The sequence below is a fragment of the Eptatretus burgeri genome, chromosome 6 (genome assembly GCF_056783735.1).
Source record: "Eptatretus burgeri isolate ZD-2024b chromosome 6, Ebu_testis_v1, whole genome shotgun sequence".
Taxonomy (NCBI): Eukaryota; Metazoa; Chordata; class Myxini; order Myxiniformes; family Myxinidae; genus Eptatretus; species Eptatretus burgeri.
Window position 1 is genome coordinate 48,775,602 of NC_140966.1, and position 23,469 is coordinate 48,799,070.

Genomic DNA, 23,469 nt, shown 5'->3' on the forward strand with positions numbered 1-23,469 from the left:
GAATAAGGAAGGAATAAGGAAGGAATAAGGAAGGAATGAGGAAGGAATGAGGTAGAAATGAGGAAGGAAGGAGGAAGGAACGAAACCAAGGTCAATAATTATTTCAGCAAATATTTCTACCTTTAAAACACCTGTATTCTTCTGTTATTTTATCTTTCACAATAACATTTGGAGCCTGTATATATATATAAAATGTTTGCTGGTGTGATAATGGTGTTTATAATGTCTTGGGCGGTGTATAATTTCCCTCAATCGGGGTGTTACACAATTATTTTTTTTTAATTAAAATAGTTAACATTTGAACATTGAGCTTATCGTTGTGTATTGTACGTACATGAAGTTAAATGTAAATGAACGGAAAGAGAAATGCGATGAACATTGTTTATTGGTCCCTCGGTAAAAGTGCACCGGAACCTCTTGGCGCCAATCGGGAGGTTGATCACGCGAGGGTAGGATGTTTGATGATGTCATTCCCTTTGGTTTTCCGTTTTTAATGCTGAATATAATAAGATGACGGTGATAGAACACGTCAGGGTATGTAATATAAACGCGTCGTGTGGAGGTGAAGGGCTCATCGGATGGTTTTGAGGTACGCTCACTCTCCTCCAAGCTGTCCGGTCGAGGTTCGAATCCCGACCCCGCTATAAACTGCCCTCCTAATAATAATTCATAGGCAGCGTAATCCATGAATGAGTGTGACGCTCTTCACAAATTTGTGTGTTATTGCACTCTCTCATCGACAAAGCTACCTCCTTCCCCTTCCCTCTCACCTCCACCTCCTCAAATCCTCAACTGCCTTCTTCCCCTCTCGTGCTCCTCACTCTCCCTCAGCACCACAGAGCCTTTTCTCCTCCTCATCCGGCCCCTCCCCAAGCCATTCTGCAATCCCCCACACTCTTTGAACAACCCTCATTACCCCCTCCTCCTCCTACCCTCCCCTCCTCCTCCCTCCCCTCCCCGCCCTCCACCAAAGCCTCCTCCCTCCCCCCCCTCCACCAAAGCCTCCTCCCCTACCTCTTCATTAACAGTGTGGACCTCAAATATCCAGGGCCATCGCTCAAACATTAGAGATCTTTCCATTCAGGTTGCCACTGACAAACCAGACATAATCTGCCTAACAAAAACTTTCCACTCCCAACTATCTCTCCCCGGTTACTCCCTCCTCCGGTATGACAGACCTGAGCCTCGCCCTGGTGGAGGTGTTGCTCTCTTCATCACAGACTCTATTCCTCACTCTCCCTGCACTGCTCTCACTCCCCCACACCCCCAGGAATACCTCTGGCTTCGGCTTCCCCTCCACTCCCACCTCATGTTTATATGTGTACTGTACCGTCCACCGAACAGTGATGACTCCATCTACACCTCACTATCAGGAAACATGAACCAACTATTTTCTCATCCAAACTCTCTCTTCCTTATATGTGGCGACTTCAATTGTTATCAAGCCAGTTGGTGAGGTGTGAGTACCTCTCTCACCTGTCATGGCACCTCAGCAAAAGCTTTCTGTGACTCAATTAGTCAACTTCCCGACCCGGATCTCAACCAACGGTACTCTATCTCTTCTGAATCTGATTTTCACAAATTTCCCTGAAAATATCTGCCGATCTTCCTCCGCTCCAATCGGTTCTTCTGACCACGTCCTTGTCAAAGTGGACATCTCTCTGGCTGTTATCAGAGAACCACCTCACCGCCGTCGAGTCTGACATTTCACTCAAACCGACTGGCAGGGTCTCCAAGCAGCCATCAAACTTCTAGACTGGTCTCCCATCACTACTTTCTCCAACATCAACTCTTCCTGGGAATTCTTTCAAAGAAACTTGCTCTCCCTCATGCACAGATTTATCCCCTCTCATTTTCAGTTGTCCAACCCTTTCCTCCCGCCCTTGGTTCACTGAAGGTTGTGGCGAGGCAGTTGTCCTGAAACAACTTGCCTTTGCCTCATGGAAAGCAAACCCAACTGAGGGCAATCTCAGGTCCTTCCATAAAGCTCGGAACAAGTGTGTATCTACCCTCAAGAGAGCCAGAAAACAACAACTTTCTCAGCTCAAATCTGAACTTTCACACCTCTCTCCCTCCTCCAAATCCTGGTGGCATCTAATCAAATATGTTTCTGGTGTATGTTCCCCCTCCATCCCCTCCCTTACCTCCAATGGCCGCCCTGCTGATACCGCACGTGAAAAGGCTGAATGCCTAAACTCGGTGTTTGCATCTAAATCTTGTGTCCAAAACCCATCACTTTTTTGTACCCACCTTACCGAGTCACACCCAACAGTCCCTGGACTCTTTGTCCTTTTCTCCTGACAAGGTGGAGAACTTGCTGTCAAACCTTCACTCAGATTCTGCAACCGGTCGAGACGGCACTTTATCTCTTTGCTGATGACTCCACGCTCTGCCGTACCATCTGCCATCCCTCAGACCGGCAAGCAGCAGTTTCTTCGCTCACTGCAGATCTGGGTAAAATCACAAACTGGTCCAACATGTGGAACATGTCTTTCAATCCAGACAACTCTCACACTCTCACTATGTCTCTTCGAAATGACTGTTTGGACCCCCCCCCCCCATCCACTTTCTCAACAATCCTCTGGAAGAAGTCCTTTCTTTCAAGCTTCTGGGTCTCACTATCTGCTGTGATCCTTCTCGGGAAAGCCACATTTCCAACCTGCTCTCCAAAGCCAGTCGCCGACTGGGAATCCTCCATCGCACAAAGTCCTTCCTTGGCCCACCTGAGCTCCTGACCACATACAAAGCTTTCATCTGCAGCCGGATGGAACATTGGTATCTTCAAAGGTGGGGAAAAAGACGAATAAAAGAGTGAAGGTGAGCATTGATTCTTGATTTCAGTAGTTTTACCAGAAAGGGGTTGCTCTTGCTCTGAACTGGCACTCCCACCTTTCTCGGCATCACGCTGTGGAAACCAAGGCATTTCAGATCATTGGCATTTCCCGCGATGAGGCTGAGACTTTGGGTCTCTCACCACAGGCAGGTCGGTGGTCTTTCTGTCTTCTACCGTCTCCTCTCCGGCCTCCCCCCCCCGCTCTATCTGCAATTTGTCCACACCATATTTCTGCAGGGCGCTCAAGGTCCTCCAACAACCCCCTTCTGGTAAAACTACCAAAGTCACGAATCGCTGCTCAACTTCACTCTTTCTTTCCTCTTTTTCCCCACCTTTGGAAGAAACTCCCTCACCATGTTCAATCCCATTCTTCCCTCCAGTCCTTCAAAACAGCTGCTCACCACCACCTCTTATCGACCCCCCATCCAAAACCTCGATCCTTTCTATCCCCGTTAATCCACCCCAAACCCACCTGCTTCAAATTCCCTGCTTTCCTTCCTGAACATCCCTGTAATGTCAATCTTCCAGACCCTGTGTCCCCGCCCCATCCCTCTCCCTTCCACAGATCTCCGAATGTCTCTGTTCCCCACTTTTTTGTCCTTCCCACCCCCCCCCCTCTTGTCTCATGCTCCCCTTGCTGTGTTTTGTGTGTTAGCTCTCATTAGAGCCTTGAGAACGTATACAAAAAAAAAGAACTAAAGAGTGCAATGCGACGACCAGGGCAGAGAGTGCGTGCGTTTTTTATTTACGAAATCTAAAGATTTCTGTTATCAGAATCCTCTGGGAGATTCTAAAGATTTCGTAAGTATATTGATGACTTCCGTCATCTGTTTGTGTGTGTGTTTGTTTGTTTGTTTGTAGGCACGATAACTCGAGAACGGAAGAAGCTTCCAATGTCAAATTACACCACGTGATTCAGGAGGGTGATGGCTCGTGCTGATTAGATTTTGGTCAAAATCGGTCAAAGGTCAAGGTCACGATGAGGTCAAATATTCGATTTTTGATGGTTTGGTACAGAATCATCGAAGAAACTTCTGGTTTGCGTCGCTACCTTCTCTCGAGACAGCTTTTATTAGACAAGGTCAGAGGTCAAGTTGACGATTTCGTAAGTACCAGTCTATGACTGCTTGTTTTGTTACTTACGAAATCTAAAGATTTCCGTCTATTTCAGAGGAAATCTAAAGATTTCGTAAGTATATTGATGACTTCCGTCATCTGTTTGTGTGTTTGTGTGTTTGTGTGTTTGTGTGTTTGTTTGTTTGTTTGTTTGTTTGTTTGTTTGTTTGTAGGCACGATAACTCGAGAACGGAAGAAGCTACCAATGTCAAATTACACCACGTGATTCAGGAGGGTGATGGCTCGCGCTGATTAGATTTTGGTCAAAATCGGTCAAAGGTCAAGGTCACGGTGAGGTCAAATATTCGATTTGTGATAGTTTGGTACAGAATCATCGTAGAAACTTCTGGTTTGCGTCGCTACCTTCTCTCGAGACAGCTTTTATTAGACAAGGTCAGAGGTCAAGTTGACGATTTCGTAACAGTCTATGACTGCTTGTTTGTTTGTTTGTTGTTTGTATACACTGTCAATGCTCGAATGAGAGCTAACACACAGAACTACAACAAGGGGAGCAGGAGACAAGAGGGGTGGGAGAGGGAAGTAAAAAACACTGAGGAACAGAGACATGAGGAGATCTGTGGGAGGGAGGGGGATTGGGCGGGGTACATGGTAAACAAGATGGATACTACAGGGACTTTCAGGTCCTTTCACGACAGGGACTTTCAGGAAGGAAAGCAGGGAATTTGAAGCAGGTAGGTTTGGGGTGGATTAGCAGGGGTAGAAAAGATCATGGTTTTGGATGGGGGAAGATAAGAGATGGTGATGAACAGCTGTTTTGAAGACTTGGAGGGAAGAGTGGGATTGGAAAGAGTGTGGGAGTTTGTTTCAAAGGAGGGGAAAAAGGAATTTGAGCATTGAAAGAGTGAAGGTGAGCATTGATTCTTGATTTTAGTAGTTTTACCAAAAGGGGGTTGCTGGCGGACCTTGAGTGCCCTGCGGAAATATATGGGGGGGGGGGGGTATATTTCAGACAGAGGGGCGGAGGCCGGAGAAGAGACGGTACAAGACAGAAAGACCACCGACCTGCCTGCAAAGAGAGTGAGAGGCCCAAAGACTCAGCCTCATCGTGGGAGATACCAATGATCCGAAATGCCGTGGTTTCCACAGTGTGAAGCCGAGAAAGGTGGGAGGCAGGAGCAACAGTCCAGAGGGAAGAGTAGTACTCCATCAGGCTGCGGACGAAAGCTTTGTTTGTGGTCAGGAGCTCAGGTGGGCCGAGGAAGGACTTTGCACGACAGAGGATTCCCAGTCGGCGACTGGATTTGGAGGCCAGCTTGGAGATGTGGCCTTCCCAGGAAAGATCATGGCAGATAGTGTTACCCAGAAGCTTGATAGAAAGGACTTCTTCCAGAGGATTGTTGAGAAAGTGGATGGAGGGGTTTTCTAAACGGTCCTTTCGGAGAGACATAGTGAGAGTGTGAGATTTGTCCAGATTGAAAGACATGTTCCATGTGTTGGACCAGTTTGTGATTTTATCCAGATCTGCAGTGAGCGAAGAAGCTGCTGCTTGCCGGTCTGAGGGATGACCGATGGTACGGCAGAGGGTGGAACCATCAGCAAACAGATATAGAGAATTTTCCAAGAGTCGGAGAGATCATTGATGAAAACCAGAAAAAGAACAGGGCTCAGAACGCTACCTTGAGGAACTCCAGCCTGGACAGGAAGAAGGGATGAAAGAACTCCATTTAGGGCCACACATTGACTGCGACAGGAGAGGAAGTCTGCGAGCCATGAGTGGAGATTGCCTTGGATACCATAGGAAGAGAGTTTGGTGAACAGGGCAGGGTGCCAGACCGTGTCAAAAGCACGTGATATGTCCAGGGATACGGCTCGGATTTCCTGTCTGGCATTGAGGACCTCCATCCATTGTTGGGAGAGCAGAAGCAGCATATCCAGGGTAGAGTGACCTGGTCTGAAACCAAATTGATGGTCAGAAATCAAGCCATTGGAGAAGAGGAAGGATTTGATGTCTCAAGCGATGATGGATTCCCATGACCTTGCTGATGATTGGGAGAAGGCTGATTGGTCTGTAGTTATAGGGATCTGTTTTTGCACCTTTTTTGTGCAGGGCAGTGATGTTTGCTGATTTCCAAGCAGATGGCAGATGGCCTTGGGCAAATGAGAGGGTGAATAGAACAGAGAGAGGGTGAGCAAGAGCCGAAGAGCAGGCTTTGAGGACACGTGGGCTGATGCCGTCTGGACCGGTTGCAGAATCTGACTTGAGGTTTGAAAGCAAGCTCTCCACCTTGTCAGGAGAAAAGGATACAGAGTCCATGGACAGTTGGGTGCGACTGGGTAAGGTGGGGAGAGAAAGTGATGGGTTTTGGACACAAGATTTCGCTGCAAACACCGAGTTTAGGCATTCAGCTTTTTCACATGCGGTATCAGCAGTGCGGCCATTTGAGGTAAGGGAGGGGATGGAGGGGGAACATACACCAGAAACAGATTTGATTAGACGCCACCAGGATTTTGAGTTGGGAGAGAGGTTTGAGAGTTCAGACTTGAGATGAGAAAGATGTTGTTTTCTGGCTCTCCTGAGGGTAGATACACACTTGTTCCGAGCCTTATGGAAGGAACTGAGGTTGCTCTCAGTTGGGTTTGCTTTCCATGAGGCAAAGGCAAGTTGTTTCAGGACAACTGCCTCACCACAAGCTTCAGTAAACCAAGGACGGGAGGAAGGGTAGGATAACTGAAGACGAGAGGGGATAAATCTGTGCATGAGGGAGAGCATATTTGTGCAACAACAACAACAAAATTATAAACCATCTTGTGCTGATATTTCTATTTGACAAAAACAATTGTCATATAGAGAGGAGGAGAAGCACAGGGAAGAACATGCAATACATTGCTGGGATAATGGGGGTATTGTCAAACAATTACAGTTTAGCTTTTCATCGATGTACTTCAATGCCTGGGAAGAGATCACGAGATATCTGTACTTATAAAAGGGGGTTAATCTGAGTTTCTATGTTTGCAAAGTATTGAAAAACTTCTCTGTGTCATTCCGTCAGACCTGGGGATATGGCAATAATTTTATTTGGGGGGGGGAGGCGGTGCACCCCTCTACAGGAGAGGGGTTGGGGCACTTCTATGCCACATCATCTAGTCTATTGGTACCATTTCAAATCATGTTGGATTACAGAAGATACCATTAAAACAGGTATTCTGCTTGCCATATAATAAATTAATAATTGAGAAAGTTTTAATTCGATCAATTTTGAGGAGAAATGCCCGATTGGCTCCAAGAAAAAAAAGAAATTGGCGATATTTTGGTGAACATTTTTACTCGACTTTTAAAAATCGGAGGACATTGGAGTGCACACAATTCTACGAGCCTGAGATAATGTGGATACGAGCTAAAGTGGTCCGCCAACCTTGAGAATTTGTGGTCGAAAAAAGTCGCCTGATGCAGGATGGGCTTTGGGCACCATATCGGAGCGTGCCATTCTTCGGATGGGGGAAATAAACTAAAGCCTGCCATCCCAGTTTTTATTTGAGGTGTTGACGTAAAATATCCGACAGAATCTCCCAAAAAAGTGGGCCATTATGTACTCTGAGCATGTACTGAAAAGTAATGCCTCCTATTCTTTTTCTCCAAAACAAGTAAAGATATTCCAATGAAACAAAGCGCAGTCCACACATTATTTATTCATGCCACTGAGTATGAAGTTTCATGATCCTGACACTAGATGTCTCAGTGCTGTGTTAGTCAAGATGGCAGAGTGCAGCACTTCATGCTTCAGTACTGGAGATGAGAGTTGGGATGGCTGATTGAATGCCAGATGACTGGAGATGAGAGTTGTGTGCACCATTAGAATCCTGAGAGTAAGTGACGGTCACTGGAGTACCGCCGAAAGGATCAACGAATGTTGACTTGGCTCCGTCAGATTTTCATCCATACATCCAATTGGGGCCATACTCTGGGCAGAGCGTTGGTGCTGCCTGAGCAGTCTCCTTGGCTATTGGACATAATTCTTGACGGGTCGCCACTCCGACACAGTATACCAACATGCTGGCACTCATTTTTGTCGACCTCGAAAGGATGACAGGCAGAGTCAACCCCACCTGGTATTAATTCAACAGCTGAGTGGGACCTGAACTCAGGATCCTTGGATCCCAAGCCCACCACCCTCACCATTAAGCCAACACCGGGCATCAGATTTTCATCTCTTCCTCAAACTTAAGGAACTCCTTAGTGGAGACCATTTTTCTTCAGACGATGATGTCAAGGCTGTTGTGAAGTGTTGGTTAAGTCAGCAGGACACAAAGTTCTATTGTGTGAGCATAAAAAAACTACTTAAACGTTTGCAGAAATGTGTGGACCGCAGAAGTGATTATGTTTAGAAATAAATATGCACCATGACAGAATAAAGATTGATGTTCGTATCTGTCTGTTTCATTCAAATATTTTTACCTGTGCAGGAGAAAAAGAATAGGAGGAATTACATTTCAACACACCCTCGTAGTATCCTTGCCAAATTCCCTGCTTCTAGATGTTAAAAGAATACAGATGATAAGTTAATGGTTAAAAAATAAAAAAAACGAGTTTATATCACAGAATAAAGTAAACTGATAGATTGAGTTTAAGGAGTGTGGCTAAAGCACAGCTGTGACGGTGAAATAATCTGCATCTAAATGTCTTTGTACATCTTTGTATCACAGATACTGGCATGGAGAGCTTAGAACACACCGTGTTGGCAGTCACGCAGAAGATCGAACAGAAACTGGATCAGGAACTGGCCTGCCTTGAGAACGTAGGTGAAGATAACCTCGAGAAGTTGCGTGAACAACGCCTGGAAGCCTTACGTCGCGCACAGTCCCAGAAGCAGGTTGGAAACTTAGTGTAAAATGTTGCAGCTTGTTTATACTGCTTTGTTCACTCCCCTGAATCATCTGCAGGTAGTGGACAAAAAAAATGGAAATGCCAATGTAAAGTCACTTGATGGGGTGTTGGGTCACCACATGCGGCCAGTACGGCCTGTATGTGCCATGGCATAGGTTCCACCAGCATCTGGAATTCTGCAGGAGGGATGCGGAACCATTCTTCCACAAGAAAGCCAATTAACTCACATGTTTAATGGAGATGGAAAATGCTGTCTCAGGCATCATTGCAGAATATCCCATAAATGCTCGATTGGGTTAAAATCTGGTGACTGAGAAGGCCATGACATATGGATAGCATTAGGCATGCTCATCAAACCATTGGGTGACTACACGTGCTCTTTCGGTGGGGGCATTTGGGGGTCTCCTTCTGCAGCCATGCTAGCCATAATTATAGGCAACCAGGCCTGTGCAGAATTTTTAGCCCCTGCTGGATTTAGTCCGAAATTGGGTCTGAAGGATTTGGTCTCGATTTTCGGGCCCGTGCATTAGTTCGTCGGCAACCACATCTCAGATATGTATGGACCGATTTTATTTGTACTTGGCACAAAGACAACACATGATGGTATGCATATGCACATCATTTTGTTTCGTGATGATCAAAGATGGCCGACTGGGGGGGTAATTTTAGTTTAAAACCTGATGTTGAACATGTCCTCAGCCATTTCTCAGACATGTATTTACCAATGTTGTTCAAATTTGGTACACGGATAATTAATGAATGAAGGTTTACATTTGCACGTTATTTGTTTTTGAGATCAGATGCAAGATGGCTGACTGGCAGCCGTTTTGTGACTTAAATGTGTCCCCAACCATTTCTCGGACATGCATTCACCGATTTTGTTCAAACTTAGCAAATGTCACATGTCACAGATCACAAATGTTCTTCAATGTCACATGACCGCTCAAGTCAGTTGCACATACACATCAGTCTTGTAAATATAGACGAGCCCTTAAACGCCACACAGTAAAATTACTAATCAAAATAAAGGCCAATTACTGCACCGTAATCCCAAGAACGTAGCCAGACATAACATACACACCTACACACACAAACAAACACAGATATATTATGAACTGGTAAGTACTTGCAAGAGCTATTTTATTTGAAGTTATCACCTTAACTTGTAAGCAATTGACTGATTTCCCAACTGCCCTGATCATCAGCTGGGCACCGTTTTTCATCGAGGTTTCAATCCTTTCAGCCCAGTGTGACATTTTATGTCTTTGACAAACGATGGGGGCTATGACATTCTATGTATTTTTCTCCTTGTTATGCATAACCCTTAGCATGCTGGGATACTATTTGCTTAATTAACACATGGGCCACACCTGTGTGGAAGCCGTTGCTTAGTGTCCCTTATTTACCTAGGTATTTCCATCTTTTTTGTCCACCACCTGTATATGTTGCTGCTCTGTTGACGAGTGCGTTTGTTTTTAAGGAATGGCAGCGGAAGGGACATGGCTCGTACAGTGAACTTCCCAGCGAGCGTGACTTCTTTGCTGAATGCAAAGAGAGTAACAAAGTTGTGTGTCATTTTTACAGGGATGTGACTGAACGGTAAGTTTGATTCCTCAGTTTTTATAGTTTTCGGTGAAGCAACATAATAGGCATGTTACAAAGTTAAAATTGATTCTGATTTTGCCCTGTATCATCCAGTTTAAAACACCATGTGTCTGTTTCCATCAATTAGCTGCACTATAGTTGACCGGCACCTTGGCCTGCTGGCGCCAAGGCACTTGGAAGCAAAGTTTTTACGACTGCACGTGGACAAGGCACCTTTCCTCTGCAAAAAACTCTCTGTGCACGTCTTACCTACACTTTTACTGTTCCGTGATAACAAGGTTGGTAGAAGCTTTGGCCTCGTAAAGGAAAACCTATATATTTTGACTAAGGGAATGTTTTTATAACATTATTTTTAATGTTGTTCCATAATCTTTTTCATTGTTTGTTCAATGTTTTCAATGTTTGGTTTTGTTCAAGGAGTTCCATTGTTTAAACTTGGACCCAATTATTTGTAAATTCTGAACATTGTTCAGGTTTTTTTGCTCGCCGAATCATGTTTTCTCTCTCTTTGAGCCATGCGGTAAAACCAGATATGGGAATTGGACTCCTTTCCCTATCATTCAGTTGGCCAATATAAGAAGGTTTTAACCTAGTTTCGAACAATATTGTTGATTACCTCTGCCACCGAAGGTGGATGGAGGTTATGTTTTCACCCCTGTCTGTCTGTATGTTTGTGAGCAGGATATCTTTAAAAATTTTGGACGAAGCTTGGTGGACAGGTTGGGTGTGTAATGAGGACGAATTTAATCTATTTTGGTGAAGCTCCAGATACGGATCCAAGAATTTTTTGAATGATTTGGCTAAAACGATGTAGAGCATGATGTCTCAAAAAGTTGGGGATGGGTTATGACAAAACCAGGTGGATTAGTTGGTTAAGTGATAAGAACAAGCCGATTAGATTTAGGTTCAGGCTCAGATCCAGCCTATCAGTGGGATAGAAAACGGAAAGTAATCAGCCTGGCAGAGGTATGCGCTCCACCGAGTGCCGTTCTAGTTCCTGCCTGAAACCATAATGTCCCCTCTTTTTATACAATTTATTTATGGCCCTTCTTTCTTTGGGGTTATTCTTCAGTATTGTCATTGACATTTATAAGAAACGGCCAACAATTAAATATAAGCCACCAATGAAGTCATTGTGAGGAAATGGTTTCTTTCTTACGACCTCACCCGTCACAAATAAACATGCTACACAAGTGATAATCATTAATTACTTCCACAATAGCACTGGTAATTAATTGGCATTAGATGCACTGATTATTTCAAACTCGTCATATTTGAAGGACCATTTTATAGTGGGCAGGTATGTGAAAGATGTCAATTTCTGGTAGAAAACATGAAAAAAAACACACACAGTAAATTAGTGCTTGGCCAGTATCGGTAATTGGCTGATTGGAATCGCTGTAATTACCGACTACAGTACGTACTGTATACAATCCAGAAACCATGAGTAGCTTTCACCCTTGTTTTGGGGGAATTTCAATGAACAAATTTAAAAAATAATAATAATAACATTGCATTATAGACGTTTCAAAGAGATGTGCTGCAATTCATCACGTAACCGGAAGAAAAAAATTGGTTCTGTAATTTAGAAAACACGTTAATACGGCAAACATGGGTTGTTATCAAATATATTTTGCTTTGAAACTCACATAAAAGAAACCCTATAACCTTAACTGGGCATCACTTGCCTTTTAATAATTTTGCAGATCATATCTTGAGTGAGAAGGTGTGTGTGTGTGTGTGTGTGTGTGTGTGTGTGTGTGTGTGTGTGTGTGTGTGTGTGTGTGTGTGTGTGTGTGTGTGTGTGTGTGTGTGTGTGTGTGTGTGTGTCACATGTGACCTTTTATTGAGATCAAATGTAACAGTGGGTTGGCATTTAATGTGGGCTGAGGCTTATCCATCTCCGCATTTGCGTCAAATTCGACTTTATAGTTTCAATTTATGCCGACATGAAATTTCTTCTGTAATGCAAGTTAAAATGAAAAAAAAAAATCCGAATGTGACGAGTTGATCAGTCTTTTGTGTTTTACCAACATAACAGACCTTCTTCCCTCCACCGTCCCTTGCTTCTTCCTTCACACTGGAATGCAGGTTTGTGATCGTGTGGTTGGTTTTGATGACATGGGTGGAGTGGACGATTTCCCTACAGAAGCATTGGAATGGCGGCTTGGGCGAGCTGGAGTAATCACATATACGTGAGTTGGGGATGTAATCCTGTCCTAACCTAAAGAGGGCATTGATGAACTTTGGGTTGTTTTATTTGTGTTTCAATCATCACACAAGGGGGGGGGGGGTTATCGATGAACATGGAGGTGATTGGTGTTAACACAATTATACATACAGAAAGAAATAAAACCTCATGTATTTTGACGGCTTAATCCTGCTCATCCTACCTGCAAAGCAAATTGGGTGAAACATGCACAGTGTCATGCCATTATATCTCCTCCCTTCTTCATATTTAACTCGAAAACACAATATTGTGCTGAAATAGGAGGAGAAATAATGAAAATTAAAATTATGGCTGGGGCCATACCAGAGTTGATTATTTCAGTTCTAAAGCAAAGGTATACAACTTTGTCCCTTGCTTCCTTGTTCCCTCCATTACCACTCGATATGGACTGCAACTCTTTTACCCCGATCCTGAGCTGCCAACCCAGACTCCCTGAGGGCAATGACTTTATCCTCTCTATCGTATGCTGAACAAATGTCATTGGGGGAGGAGGAGGGGGTGTGGGGGGGGGGCTCTGTCATTCACTTTGAGCCTGTAAAAATAAGTACATAGATAAAACCACAAGTTGATTAAACAATGAATTGACTGTTATCGGCAATAAATTTATTATGTTACAATATCAGCACCACTCAGGCTGTTGGAGTGTTTTAACTTCTTGGACTTTTGATAATGCATTGGATCTTCTTAAAGTCTTGGAAGAGCTAGGCAGTCGGTGACTGGACATCCTCCTTCATGCAGTCTTTCCTTGGCACACCTGAGCTCCTGACCACGTACCAAGCTTTCATCCGCAGCCTGATGGAGTACTGCTCTCCCTCTGAGCTGGTGCTCCTGCCTCTCACCTTTCTCAGCTTCATGCTGTGGAAACCATGACATTTAGGATCAGTGATATCTCCTGCGATGAGGCTGAGTCTTTGGGTCCCTCACTCTCTCACTGCAGGCAGGTCAGTGGTCTGTCTACTGTCTCCTCTCCGGCCTTGCCCCCTCTGCTCTGTATGCGATCTGTCCCCCTCTCTCCCCCCAATATTTCTGCAAGGCGCTCAAGGTCCACCAGCAACCCCCTTCTGGTGAAACTACCAAAATCAAGAATCACTTCTCACCTTCATTCTTTCATTCCTCTTTTTCCCCACCTCTGGAACAAACTCCCACACTCTATTCAATCCAACTCTTCCCTCCAGGGTCTTCAAAACATATGTTCACTACCATTGCTTGTCTTCCCCCGTCCAAAACCATCCAAGATCCTGTCGCTAATGAAGATCTCCGCCAATGTCAAAATTATTTAGAATTTATAATGCCCCAAGGATCTCTCAAATCCAAACCGAAGCTGGCGGCTGATCGTGTGAGTGAAGGCAAAAGGCAGGAAGACGTTTCTTTGCAAAATAGTTTGTTATAAAAGGAAATACAGGGGATGAGGAAGGACAGAGCAAGGGACATATTTGGTGGTTGGCAGACACAAATGGTAATGGAAGGGAGGAAAACCCAAACTTGTATACAAAAACTATTCCCCACTATGGCACAATACCATATCCACACTGGCAATGGGGATATCAGGCAAGGACTTTTGCCATGCATGAGCTGGTTTCTGCTATAAACTGGTGTGGCACAGAACAAATGTGCGAGGGATGATGGTGAGACCAGGAGACAAAGAAGGCAGCCAAGCAGAGGGAGTGATGCATTTTCCTTTGTACCAAATGCTCAACTGCCATACGCATGCACAGACACACAATTTATCAACCCTGGAATCCGTTTAATGTGTGGGGGGGGGGGGGAGAGGTGGGTGGAGGGTGGGTCCCGTCATTGGTCAACTGCTGTCTGGGCACAGTGCCATCTTCCGGGACATCCCTCACAAATGTATTAGGTCCTTTCCAGGGCTCTACAGCTCACTCCTCCGCTTTGGAACACTGTTTTCTGGTGAAAACAGCCCATGATATTGTCCATTTGTGCCACAAGTCTGACACCTGGTCTCACCAGTACAGGTTTTGCACAATTGAACCATAGCCTATTTTGATCTATTGTTTACAATCACTGCCCCCTCAGTGCACATATTACGTATGACTTACCTCTGCCAGATTCCTTGTTCTTCTTTCATATGCAGCACAAGGCTGTGGGACTGCATCAATGGCTGAGTGGGGCAGTGCCACTGATGCAATGCCCTCTTTAGGTTAGGGCAGGAATTTGGCCATGGTGCCGTAGATAACTCGTCTACACTTTGCAAACAACACTGGGATATTTAAAGTGCACCAACTAATGCCAGCAGACTAACCTGGGTTAGAATCTCGACCCAGCTATAAACTGTCATCTCCGTGTTTCACAGGCAGAATGATTTATCAAGACGTGCACTGTCCCTCATGAGGAGGTGAAACTGGCGTCCCATCTGCCGACATCAGTTGTTGGACTTTAAAGATCCCATGGTGTTCTTCAAGAAGAGTGGGCGAACTCTCGCCGGGACCCTGGCCAAATTCCAAATTCTTGTCCTAACCTTAGTCAAATGTTAGGCCTGGCCAGCTGGTTTGTGAACGACTTTGGCCAAGCTTCCCCTGGCCAACCCCACAGGAACGTTGGAATAATTGTGGCTGTTGAAGAAATTCCATTGTTAACACTTGTGCTTCATCACCTCTGTACTGTATGCCAACTGTTATTACTACAGCACCTTGTAACTCTCTTTACCAACTCTTATAATCATATCCCTGCCTCCTTTCTCCCTTCCTTTACTGCAAACCTTAAATTGCTGCTTTTCTCTTTCATTTCTCCTCAAACTAAAATGTCATTAAAAATTTTTATTTTTTTGCATACCCAACCTTTTTTCTTGTGTTTACAGTGGCAGTTATGGTGAAGATGTGTTATTTCAGCCAAAGCCATCCAGAAGGGGACTGCGAAGAGTTGGCCCCAGTGGTTCAGATGACGATTCTGATTAAGTCGGCTGCTCATTTGCCAAGTTGATCACCGTTTTAGTTTCTCTCATTCCTTAATGTCTTTTGCTGAACATCTTTATACATCTTACAATGCTTTTAGAGTGATAGCAAACTTGCCTGACCTGCATTGTTACAAAGTAATGACATGTGAAAGCTCACACACATTTTGCATGGATAATAAATGGGCCATTTGCTGTTAAATGTAATATTTTTCTCACCTTTGTATATGAAAAACAAACAAACTCTTGAGGCACGTGGAAGAGCTGGAACACAGATTAGATCAGAGCAAAATGAACAGCAGAAAGAGAGGGGGGAATGTCAACAGGAGGGCCGAGGGACAAAATGGACAAACAAGGGATGCGGGTGAAAGAGTAGGGGGTGAACAAGATCAACACAAAAGCAAATTCCCAGGAAGGAAAAACTGAAAACTTTGGGGGGGAGACAAAACATGGAGCAGGCAGAGGGTGCTCGACCAGAAAGGAAGCAGTAAGGACAGAGACCACTTACCTGTCTGCGATAGAGTGATATGCCCATAGATTCAGCTTCATTGTGGGAGATTCCAATGACCTTGAAGGTCTCCGTTTCCACGGCGTCAAGCTGAGCAAGGTGAGAGGCAGGATGCCCATATATAAGGGAGAGTAGTATTCCATCAATCTGCAGATGAAGGCCTCGTTAATGGATAAGGGTTAGGGTGTGCCAAGAAAGGACTTTGCAAAACAGAGGATACCCAGTTGGCGGCTGGCTTTGGAGGTAAACTGAAATGTCGTTTGACCAAGAGATCATGGCAGATTGAGAGACCAAAGAGTTTGAGTGAGTCGGTGTCGGTGGTCTTTCTGTCTTCTACTGTCTCCTCTCCGGTCTCACCCCCCTGCTTTGTGCGTGATTTGTCCCCACCATATTTTTCACAGGGCGTTCAAGGTCCGCCAACAACCCCCTCCTGGTAAAATTACCAAAATCACGAATCACTGCTCACCTTCATGCTTTCATTCCTCTTTTTACTGCCTTTGGAATAAACTCCCTTACTCTGTTCAATCCCATTCTTCCCTCCAGGCCTTCAAAACAGCTATTCACCACCACCTCTTATCGCCCCCCCCCCATCCAAATCATCGATCTTTTCTACCCCCGTTAATCCACCCCAAACCCACCTCATCCAAATTACATGCTTTCTTTCCTGAAAGTCCCTGTAATGTCCATGTTGTATACCCCATGTTCCCCACCCCATCCCTCTCCCTTCCACAGATCTCCTAATGTCTCTGTTCCCCACTATTTTATCCTTCCCACTCTCGCCCATCTTGTCTCATGCCCCCCCCTTGATGTGCGTTGTGTGTTGGCTCTCATACGAGCCCTGACAAGGTACACAAAAAAATTAAAATGAAAGACATTCCAAGTGTTTCACCACCTTGTGATTTTTATCAACAACTGAAGAGAGGGAAGAGGCTGCAGCCTGCCTATCTGAAGGATGTCACAGCACAGGGTGGAGTCATCAGCAGAGAGATAAAGAGGATTTTGCAGTTAAAGAGATCATTGATGAAGATTAGGAAGAGGACTGGAATGAGAACACTGCCTTGGCGCACTTTAGCCTTGACAGGGAGAGGAGATTAAAGTTTTCTGGTGAGTATCACACGTTTATGAGGGTAGAGGAAGTCAGTCAGTCACGTGTGGAGTTGGCCTTGGATGCCATCGGCAGAGAGTTTGGAGAGTAAGGTGGTATGCCAGACGATTGAAAGCTTGAGATATGTCCAGAGACGGCCCTGATCTCATGTCGTACATTGAGGGCCTCGCTTCATTGTTGAGTGAGTAGAAGCAGCATGTCAATGGTTGAGTGACCTAGTCTCCATCCGAACTGATGGTCTGAGATAAGGAAGGATTTTATTTCAACTATGATGGATTCCATTACCTTGTTGATGAATGGACGTGAACTGATATGCCTGTAGTTAAAGAGGATCAGTTTTTGCATCTTGTTTATGTAATGCGGTGACGTTGGCTGATTTTCGAGCAGACGGTAGATGATCTTGAGCAAATGATAGGGTGAAAAGGGCAGAGAGAGGAAGTGCAAGAGCAGCAGAGTAGATTTTTAGTATACGTGAGCTGATGCTGTCCAGTCCAGTTTCAGAATCGGAATTGAAGGTTACCAGAAACTTATCCACCTTGTTCAAGAGCAGCTTGATACAGAGAGTGGAGGGTTGGGGACACAATATTTGGAAGGAAACATGGAATCTAGACATTCGGCCTTTTCACGAGTGGAGTCAGCTGTGGTGCCATTTGAAATGGGTTAACGGATGGAGGAGGAGCATACTCCAGAAACAGATTTAACAATGCGCAACCACACTTGAGAGTTGGGAGATGTTTGAAAGTTCAATCTTCAGGTTGGACAATGTTGTTTTCTGTGTCATTTGAGATTGGACAGACTTGCTGTGGGATTTGTGGAATGATCTGCAATTGCATTCGGTTGGGTCTCCCTTCCAGGAAGAGCAGGTCAGTTGTTTCAAATCACCAGCCTCACCACAGGATTCAGTGTACCATGGGTGGGAAGAAGGATAGGATAGCTGAAGATGAGATGGTATGAATCTGTGCATAACAGAGAAGGTTTCTGTGGAAGAATTCTCAGGCCGAGTTAATATCAGGGGTGGTAAATATTGGGCACCAGTCTTGAAGTGCAATGCCTGCTTGTCGTCCCTGCCAGTTGGTGGTTGAACAGAAATAATTGGTGGTTGAAATTAAATGACCAAATATGCAACTCCTTCAAATTTCAAGTCAATGGGATGAAAACTGACAATTTTAGAAATTGCACTTGGGTTGTTGACCTTTGGCCTTTGTTGACCTTTTGGTCCATGTTGACCTCAAAAATACTTGTTCTTTGAATACAGTAACCTGATATTGCAAATTATCTTCAAATTTCAAGTCAATGGGGTAAAATGAGGATTTTCGAAATCACACCTGAGTTCACCTTTGGTCTCTGTTTACCTGAAAAATAATTGGTTGAATTCAATGAACAAATGTGCAACTCCTCTTCTAATTTTAAGTCAATCAAATGAGAATTGAGTATTTTAGAAATTTGACAAAGTTGTTGACCTTTAGCCTATTTTGACATATGCAGTCAAAACACATTTGCAGCCTCACTTTTGTTCTTCAGAATCGTCTGGTAAAGCTTGACGAATATAGCTGAAAGCGTTCGCGAGTTATCACACTCACAGACAAACAAGTGAGAGACCGACCGACACATGATGAAAATTTTCAATTTTCGTCGTAACTAAAATATAATTGAGAGGGATGAAAGGAGGTACACAAAAGCAATGCTGACCATCTGAGAACAATAGTGAGGACACCTTCCACAATGTCTGAGTCTGAGTCTGGTAGATTGACAAGATCCAGACCTGAAATATTAATTCGCCAGCTGTGTTTCTTGTCAAGGGAAGGATCACAGCAAAGATGATGAGACTTTTCACGTGCTTGCCAAAGTGAAAACAGTGCAATGTCGATCACAGATATTGTTGAGAAGAGTGATAATGCTTTGTGGAAAGTTCAGTTGGCAGATATAATAGCAGAGGGTGACTTCCTTGCCAGAGGCAATGTTTGCAATATTTGCTACACAACCACACACTGGTGAAACCACGTGCAAGATCCTCAACGGTGTGGTACTTCTGGCAAAGGCACTGAAGATGCGGCATTCATTGCAGCAGATAGAGTTCTATGATGAGTTCCAAGAGTGAATGGAATGTGGCAAATATATTACCATAGTTCAGGCTGAAACATTGTACACAAACATGATGTATGATCATATTGTTGTCAACAAGACAATGACACTGATGGCAACAATCTCAGAGAACATGCCGAACGTTGTCCTATCCGCAACGAAGGGTAGTTCACCAGGCGTCTTACATTCCAAGAAAGTTGGGCGTGAAGCAGTGGACATAGCTATGGCTGAGCAAGACATAAAAGGTGATCTCACTGCAATCCTCAAGTATGCCAAAATAATCTGATGGGTGATGACTAGCATTACGAAAGACAAGCCATGGTCCTTTTCAGGGCCTTTTGATGGCTCGAGTGAGTGTGCTGTGCCAGTTGAACTGATGATGATGATGAACAGATGGATCATGCAGGGATCAAGAGCAGCAACAACCGATTCATGTGATCAGGCCTCACAAAAATCATGCATCACAATCTGACAAACTACGATGCAAGAATGTAAGACCACAAGACAAGTGGCACACACTAACATATCAGTGTGCAGCATCAATGTTTCAACAACAGCTTGAAAGCCCATTTGCAGTGGGCCTGTCTCTGGGTGTACCATAACCTGCGCAGCCAGAGAGCAATAACTGTGCTGGCATATCATACAGCCGAGTAATGCACATCTGCAGCCAGAGAGCAAATGCTGTGAAAGCAGACATGAATGAACATGCCGATTTTGGACCACATGGTATGGTGAAAGGGTCACGCTATATGTGCTTCTGCAGACAATGTTGACAAAACAAGTTGACACTAATGATGGAAAGAAAAGTTTCCATGCAATGGTAGCAAGTGTCTATCAGCGAACCTGCGATGGCGAGACATCGGTAAAGCCACTTGACCTCCACAACGTGTCTCTTGCAGCACTTGTGGGTGTCCCAAGTACATGCATTGAGCATATACAATGCAACACAACCGGAAATCCAAAGCCATGCACCAGTCCATGTTACTGAAAATACAAAGCTGGATTTCATGAGGGACATTTTGAAACTGCACGGAGCAATGAAATTGCGTGGATGGTGGCAAGGAGTCAAAATCGACCATCACAATGCACACCGTCTTTAGACAGCAACCAGTTGCAGAACACAGATGTGTCTGGGATGATTACCATTCCTGCTGACATACTTGCTATAAATGACTCCCCTATGACATGAACACCATGAAAATTTATATAATTGTTTTCCTTTGTAATACTCTTGTAGTAGTCAATGAAAACATGTACTGGTGACCAATAAGAAGACTGTATATATAGATCAAAGTCGTGGTTAAGTACGATACAAATGGTGGCCATTTTGAAATTCATAATGGCCGACATTAGGGGCATCAAAAATTGGTATCAAGTGGTTTTGGGTTTGAATATATGATGGCACTATTTCCTGAACATTACAAAGATTATACCAAAAAATGCATATGGATTCAAGAACCTTGCGTACTATTATTCCAGACACAATGTCCGTACATCAATCATCACTGTACAGTACGGTATTAGCATTATACAAAAAGGATGTTATCCCTAACAACACGAGCATGTTGTCAATGAGAATGACACAGTTTCTAAAGCTACACACTGACTTCCTGAGCAATTCTTGAAAAATACATCACCTTTTGATTCACAGAAGTTTTGGAAGCGCAATGCCAGCGAGTAAGGGCCAACAACCATCGAAATGCATTGTTGTAGCATACAATGATTTTATGCAAGGATGAATGAACAAAATTGCTCACAAAGTTGAATACAGGTTGCAACAGTAAGATTTAGAAAAAAAAACGACACAATTTCACCAGAACAGATGAAAAACTTACGAAGCAGCATATTTGCCTGCACACCGAGGGAGTGATATTGTCACTTAGTGTTGTGATCATCATGCATGTCATTACTGATGATGTGACCGAGATATGTATACTGTACTTGTCAACATACTTTAATAGATCACCACACAAGTAAAAATAGCCCCGTGGGGGACTGACAGTTATTTCCCCAAGAGGCAGGGTGAAAATGAGGAATTAAGGTGAAGGGGCTATGGTCCCCCTTCCTGAAATGGTATGGGGAGTGGGGAGCAAAACTTAAGTTTAACAGCATGGTCCTTATGTTTCATGAAGAGTTTGGTGTGCATCTGGCCATCGGTTTCTGAGATTTGAAAATAAATTACCTGAATTTGAGGCGAAACCCCCATTTTCAGCTTCTTATAGGAGGAGCGGATCCGGATGGGGAGCATACCCTATGAGATGATACCTTACTGTTCTAATGTATTGTACCAAATTTGGTCCGTATCGGTCGGGTAGTGTGCAAAATATATTTTGGTGAATATGAGGGATAAGTGAAGGAAATCCGTGACCCCCTTTGCAAGGATAAGGCCATAGGGAACACAACGAAAGGTGAGAGCATGGTCACGGTGCCGCGTGGCCAGTTTGATCTAGATCCGGTTGTCGGTTTCCGAGAAGATTTTTGAATGAAATACCAATATTTGGGGCAAAGCCCCCCTTTAACTCCCCTTAAAGGGGGCGCATTCACACAGGGAGCACAACCCTATCAGACCTTGCTGCCCTGATGCATTGTACCAAATTTAGTCCATATCGGTCGGGTAGTTTGTGAGAAGTTTTAGTCAGATATTAACAGACGCACTGTACGTACGGACAGCTGGACACCGAAATCCATTCTATGAGCTTATTATGGAGAAATAACGTAAAAATCAGGTAAGTGGTCAAACCTAACCTGTCGAGTATGAAACACCGTCGTGCACACCGATATAGCACTGTCATACACAATATCAAGTCTGTCGGATATACTTTAACACTGTGTTGGTTATCATGTACTATGAACTCTCCAGTTTCTGTTGTTTGTATGTTTTTGTGGCTTTTTAGAACATTTCAGAAGAGGGAAAAGTATAACAGAGGACAAACGTCCCCAGGCCTGACCCAGACGTCTATTGACCTCTGACTCACAGCCAGCAGAGACATGAATATCACTGCCAAGGTAAGTGAATCTCTCCACGACCTCAACATCCTCACCACAAAGAGGCACAGACAGGAGAGCAGCATCCAAGATGTCATTGAAAGCCTGGATCTTCGTTTTCACCCAGGAAACCCGTAATCCCAGTGGGTCAGACTCCACATTCAGCACCTCGAGGGCCCCCAAAAGGATGTCTAAAGTCTCCGCAAAGATGACTGCATCATCTGTGAAATCAAGGTCAGAGATCTTGACATTCACAAACGATGCACCACAGCTTGATCTCTCCGACATCCTCCCCAGAATCCAGTCCAGACAAGTGCTGAAAAGTGTGGGGGCCAGTACACACCCCTGACAAACTTCAGGAACAACTGGAAATAAGTCAGAGATGGTATCACCACATCTCACAGCAAGCAGTTTCAGCACCAGAGTAGAGTTCAGACATCAGATCGATCAGTTTTGGTGGTATCCCACGAAGACCAAGAATCCTCCAGAGGACATCCCGATTCACTGAATCAAACGCTTTACAGAGATCAACATAGGCTGCAAGCAGCCCCTGCCAAAACTCTCGTCTGCGTTCAGTGAGGACACGAAGAGCAAGGATACGGTCAATCGTTGACCTCTTTGGTGTAAAGCCTGATTGCTCTGGACGCTGGTGCTCAAGCAGATGGTGGCGAACAATATCAATAATTATCCGAGCACTGAGAGTAGCGTCACCCCTCGGTAGTTGCACTCGTGGTGACCACCCTTCCCTTTCCAGAGAGGGAAAACAAGGCCCCTCTTCCAGTCAGTTGGGATGATGCCTGTGTTCCAGGCGGAGCACAGAACTGCATGCAATGACACGAGTGCAGCATTTCCACCAGCCTTGAGAAGTTCAGCATGGATGCCACAGATCCCTGGAGCTTTACCCCCATTTCAACCGGTTCACCGCAGCCTGTGTTTCCACAAACGAAGGTGGACCACAGTTGATTGGAGGGTCAGCAACAGTGATTGTAACACCCCTGATGTCCAACTCGAGAGCTGGTGGATCAGACTGGTACAACCGCTCAAAGTAACCGGCCCAGCGGGCCTTCACTTCGGACTCCCCTGTCAAGAGCCCACCACCCTCTGCTCTAACTGCAGTACACCGAGGGACGGACCTGGATGAACGCAATGCGCGAATTCCCCTGTAAGCAGGATGAGAATAACTTGACCACAGGTGATGTTCTACCCCCTCACAGATTGGTAGCACATAGGCCTCCTTGTCCACCCTTAGCGCAC

General features: G+C 44.6%; 1 protein-coding gene across 3 annotated transcripts; it reads left to right on the forward strand.

Moving 5' to 3' along the window:
* Positions 1-311: 311 nt before the first annotated feature.
* On the forward strand, positions 312-15,742 carry TXNDC9 (thioredoxin domain containing 9). 3 transcript variants are annotated; one of them, XM_085884918.1, is made up of 6 exons: positions 312-449; positions 8,612-8,778; positions 10,273-10,391; positions 10,525-10,675; positions 12,489-12,592; positions 15,443-15,742. In XM_085884918.1, the coding sequence occupies exons 2-6, from the start codon at positions 8,620-8,622 to the stop codon at positions 15,537-15,539; spliced, it is 630 nt and encodes a 209-aa protein (XP_085741044.1). In that variant the 5' UTR covers positions 312-449; positions 8,612-8,619; the 3' UTR covers positions 15,540-15,742. The 3 variants fall into 3 exon arrangements, with proteins under 3 accessions (XP_085741044.1, XP_085741043.1, XP_085741045.1); XM_085884917.1 differs by having other exon boundaries at positions 437-589; XM_085884919.1 differs by having other exon boundaries at positions 437-589; positions 14,939-15,524.
* Positions 15,743-23,469: the final 7,727 nt, after the last annotated feature.

Excerpts from the sequence above, each read along its gene's own strand:
- TXNDC9 (XM_085884918.1), top strand. The coding sequence starts at position 8,620 with ATGGAGAGCTTAGAACACACCGTGTTGGCAGTCACGCAGAAGATCGAA. Across the intron at positions 10,392-10,524 it reads TACAGGGATGTGACTGAACG|CTGCACTATAGTTGACCGGC; the intron begins GTAAGTTTGATT and ends TCCATCAATTAG. Across the intron at positions 12,593-15,442 it reads GCTGGAGTAATCACATATAC|TGGCAGTTATGGTGAAGATG; the intron begins GTGAGTTGGGGA and ends TTGTGTTTACAG.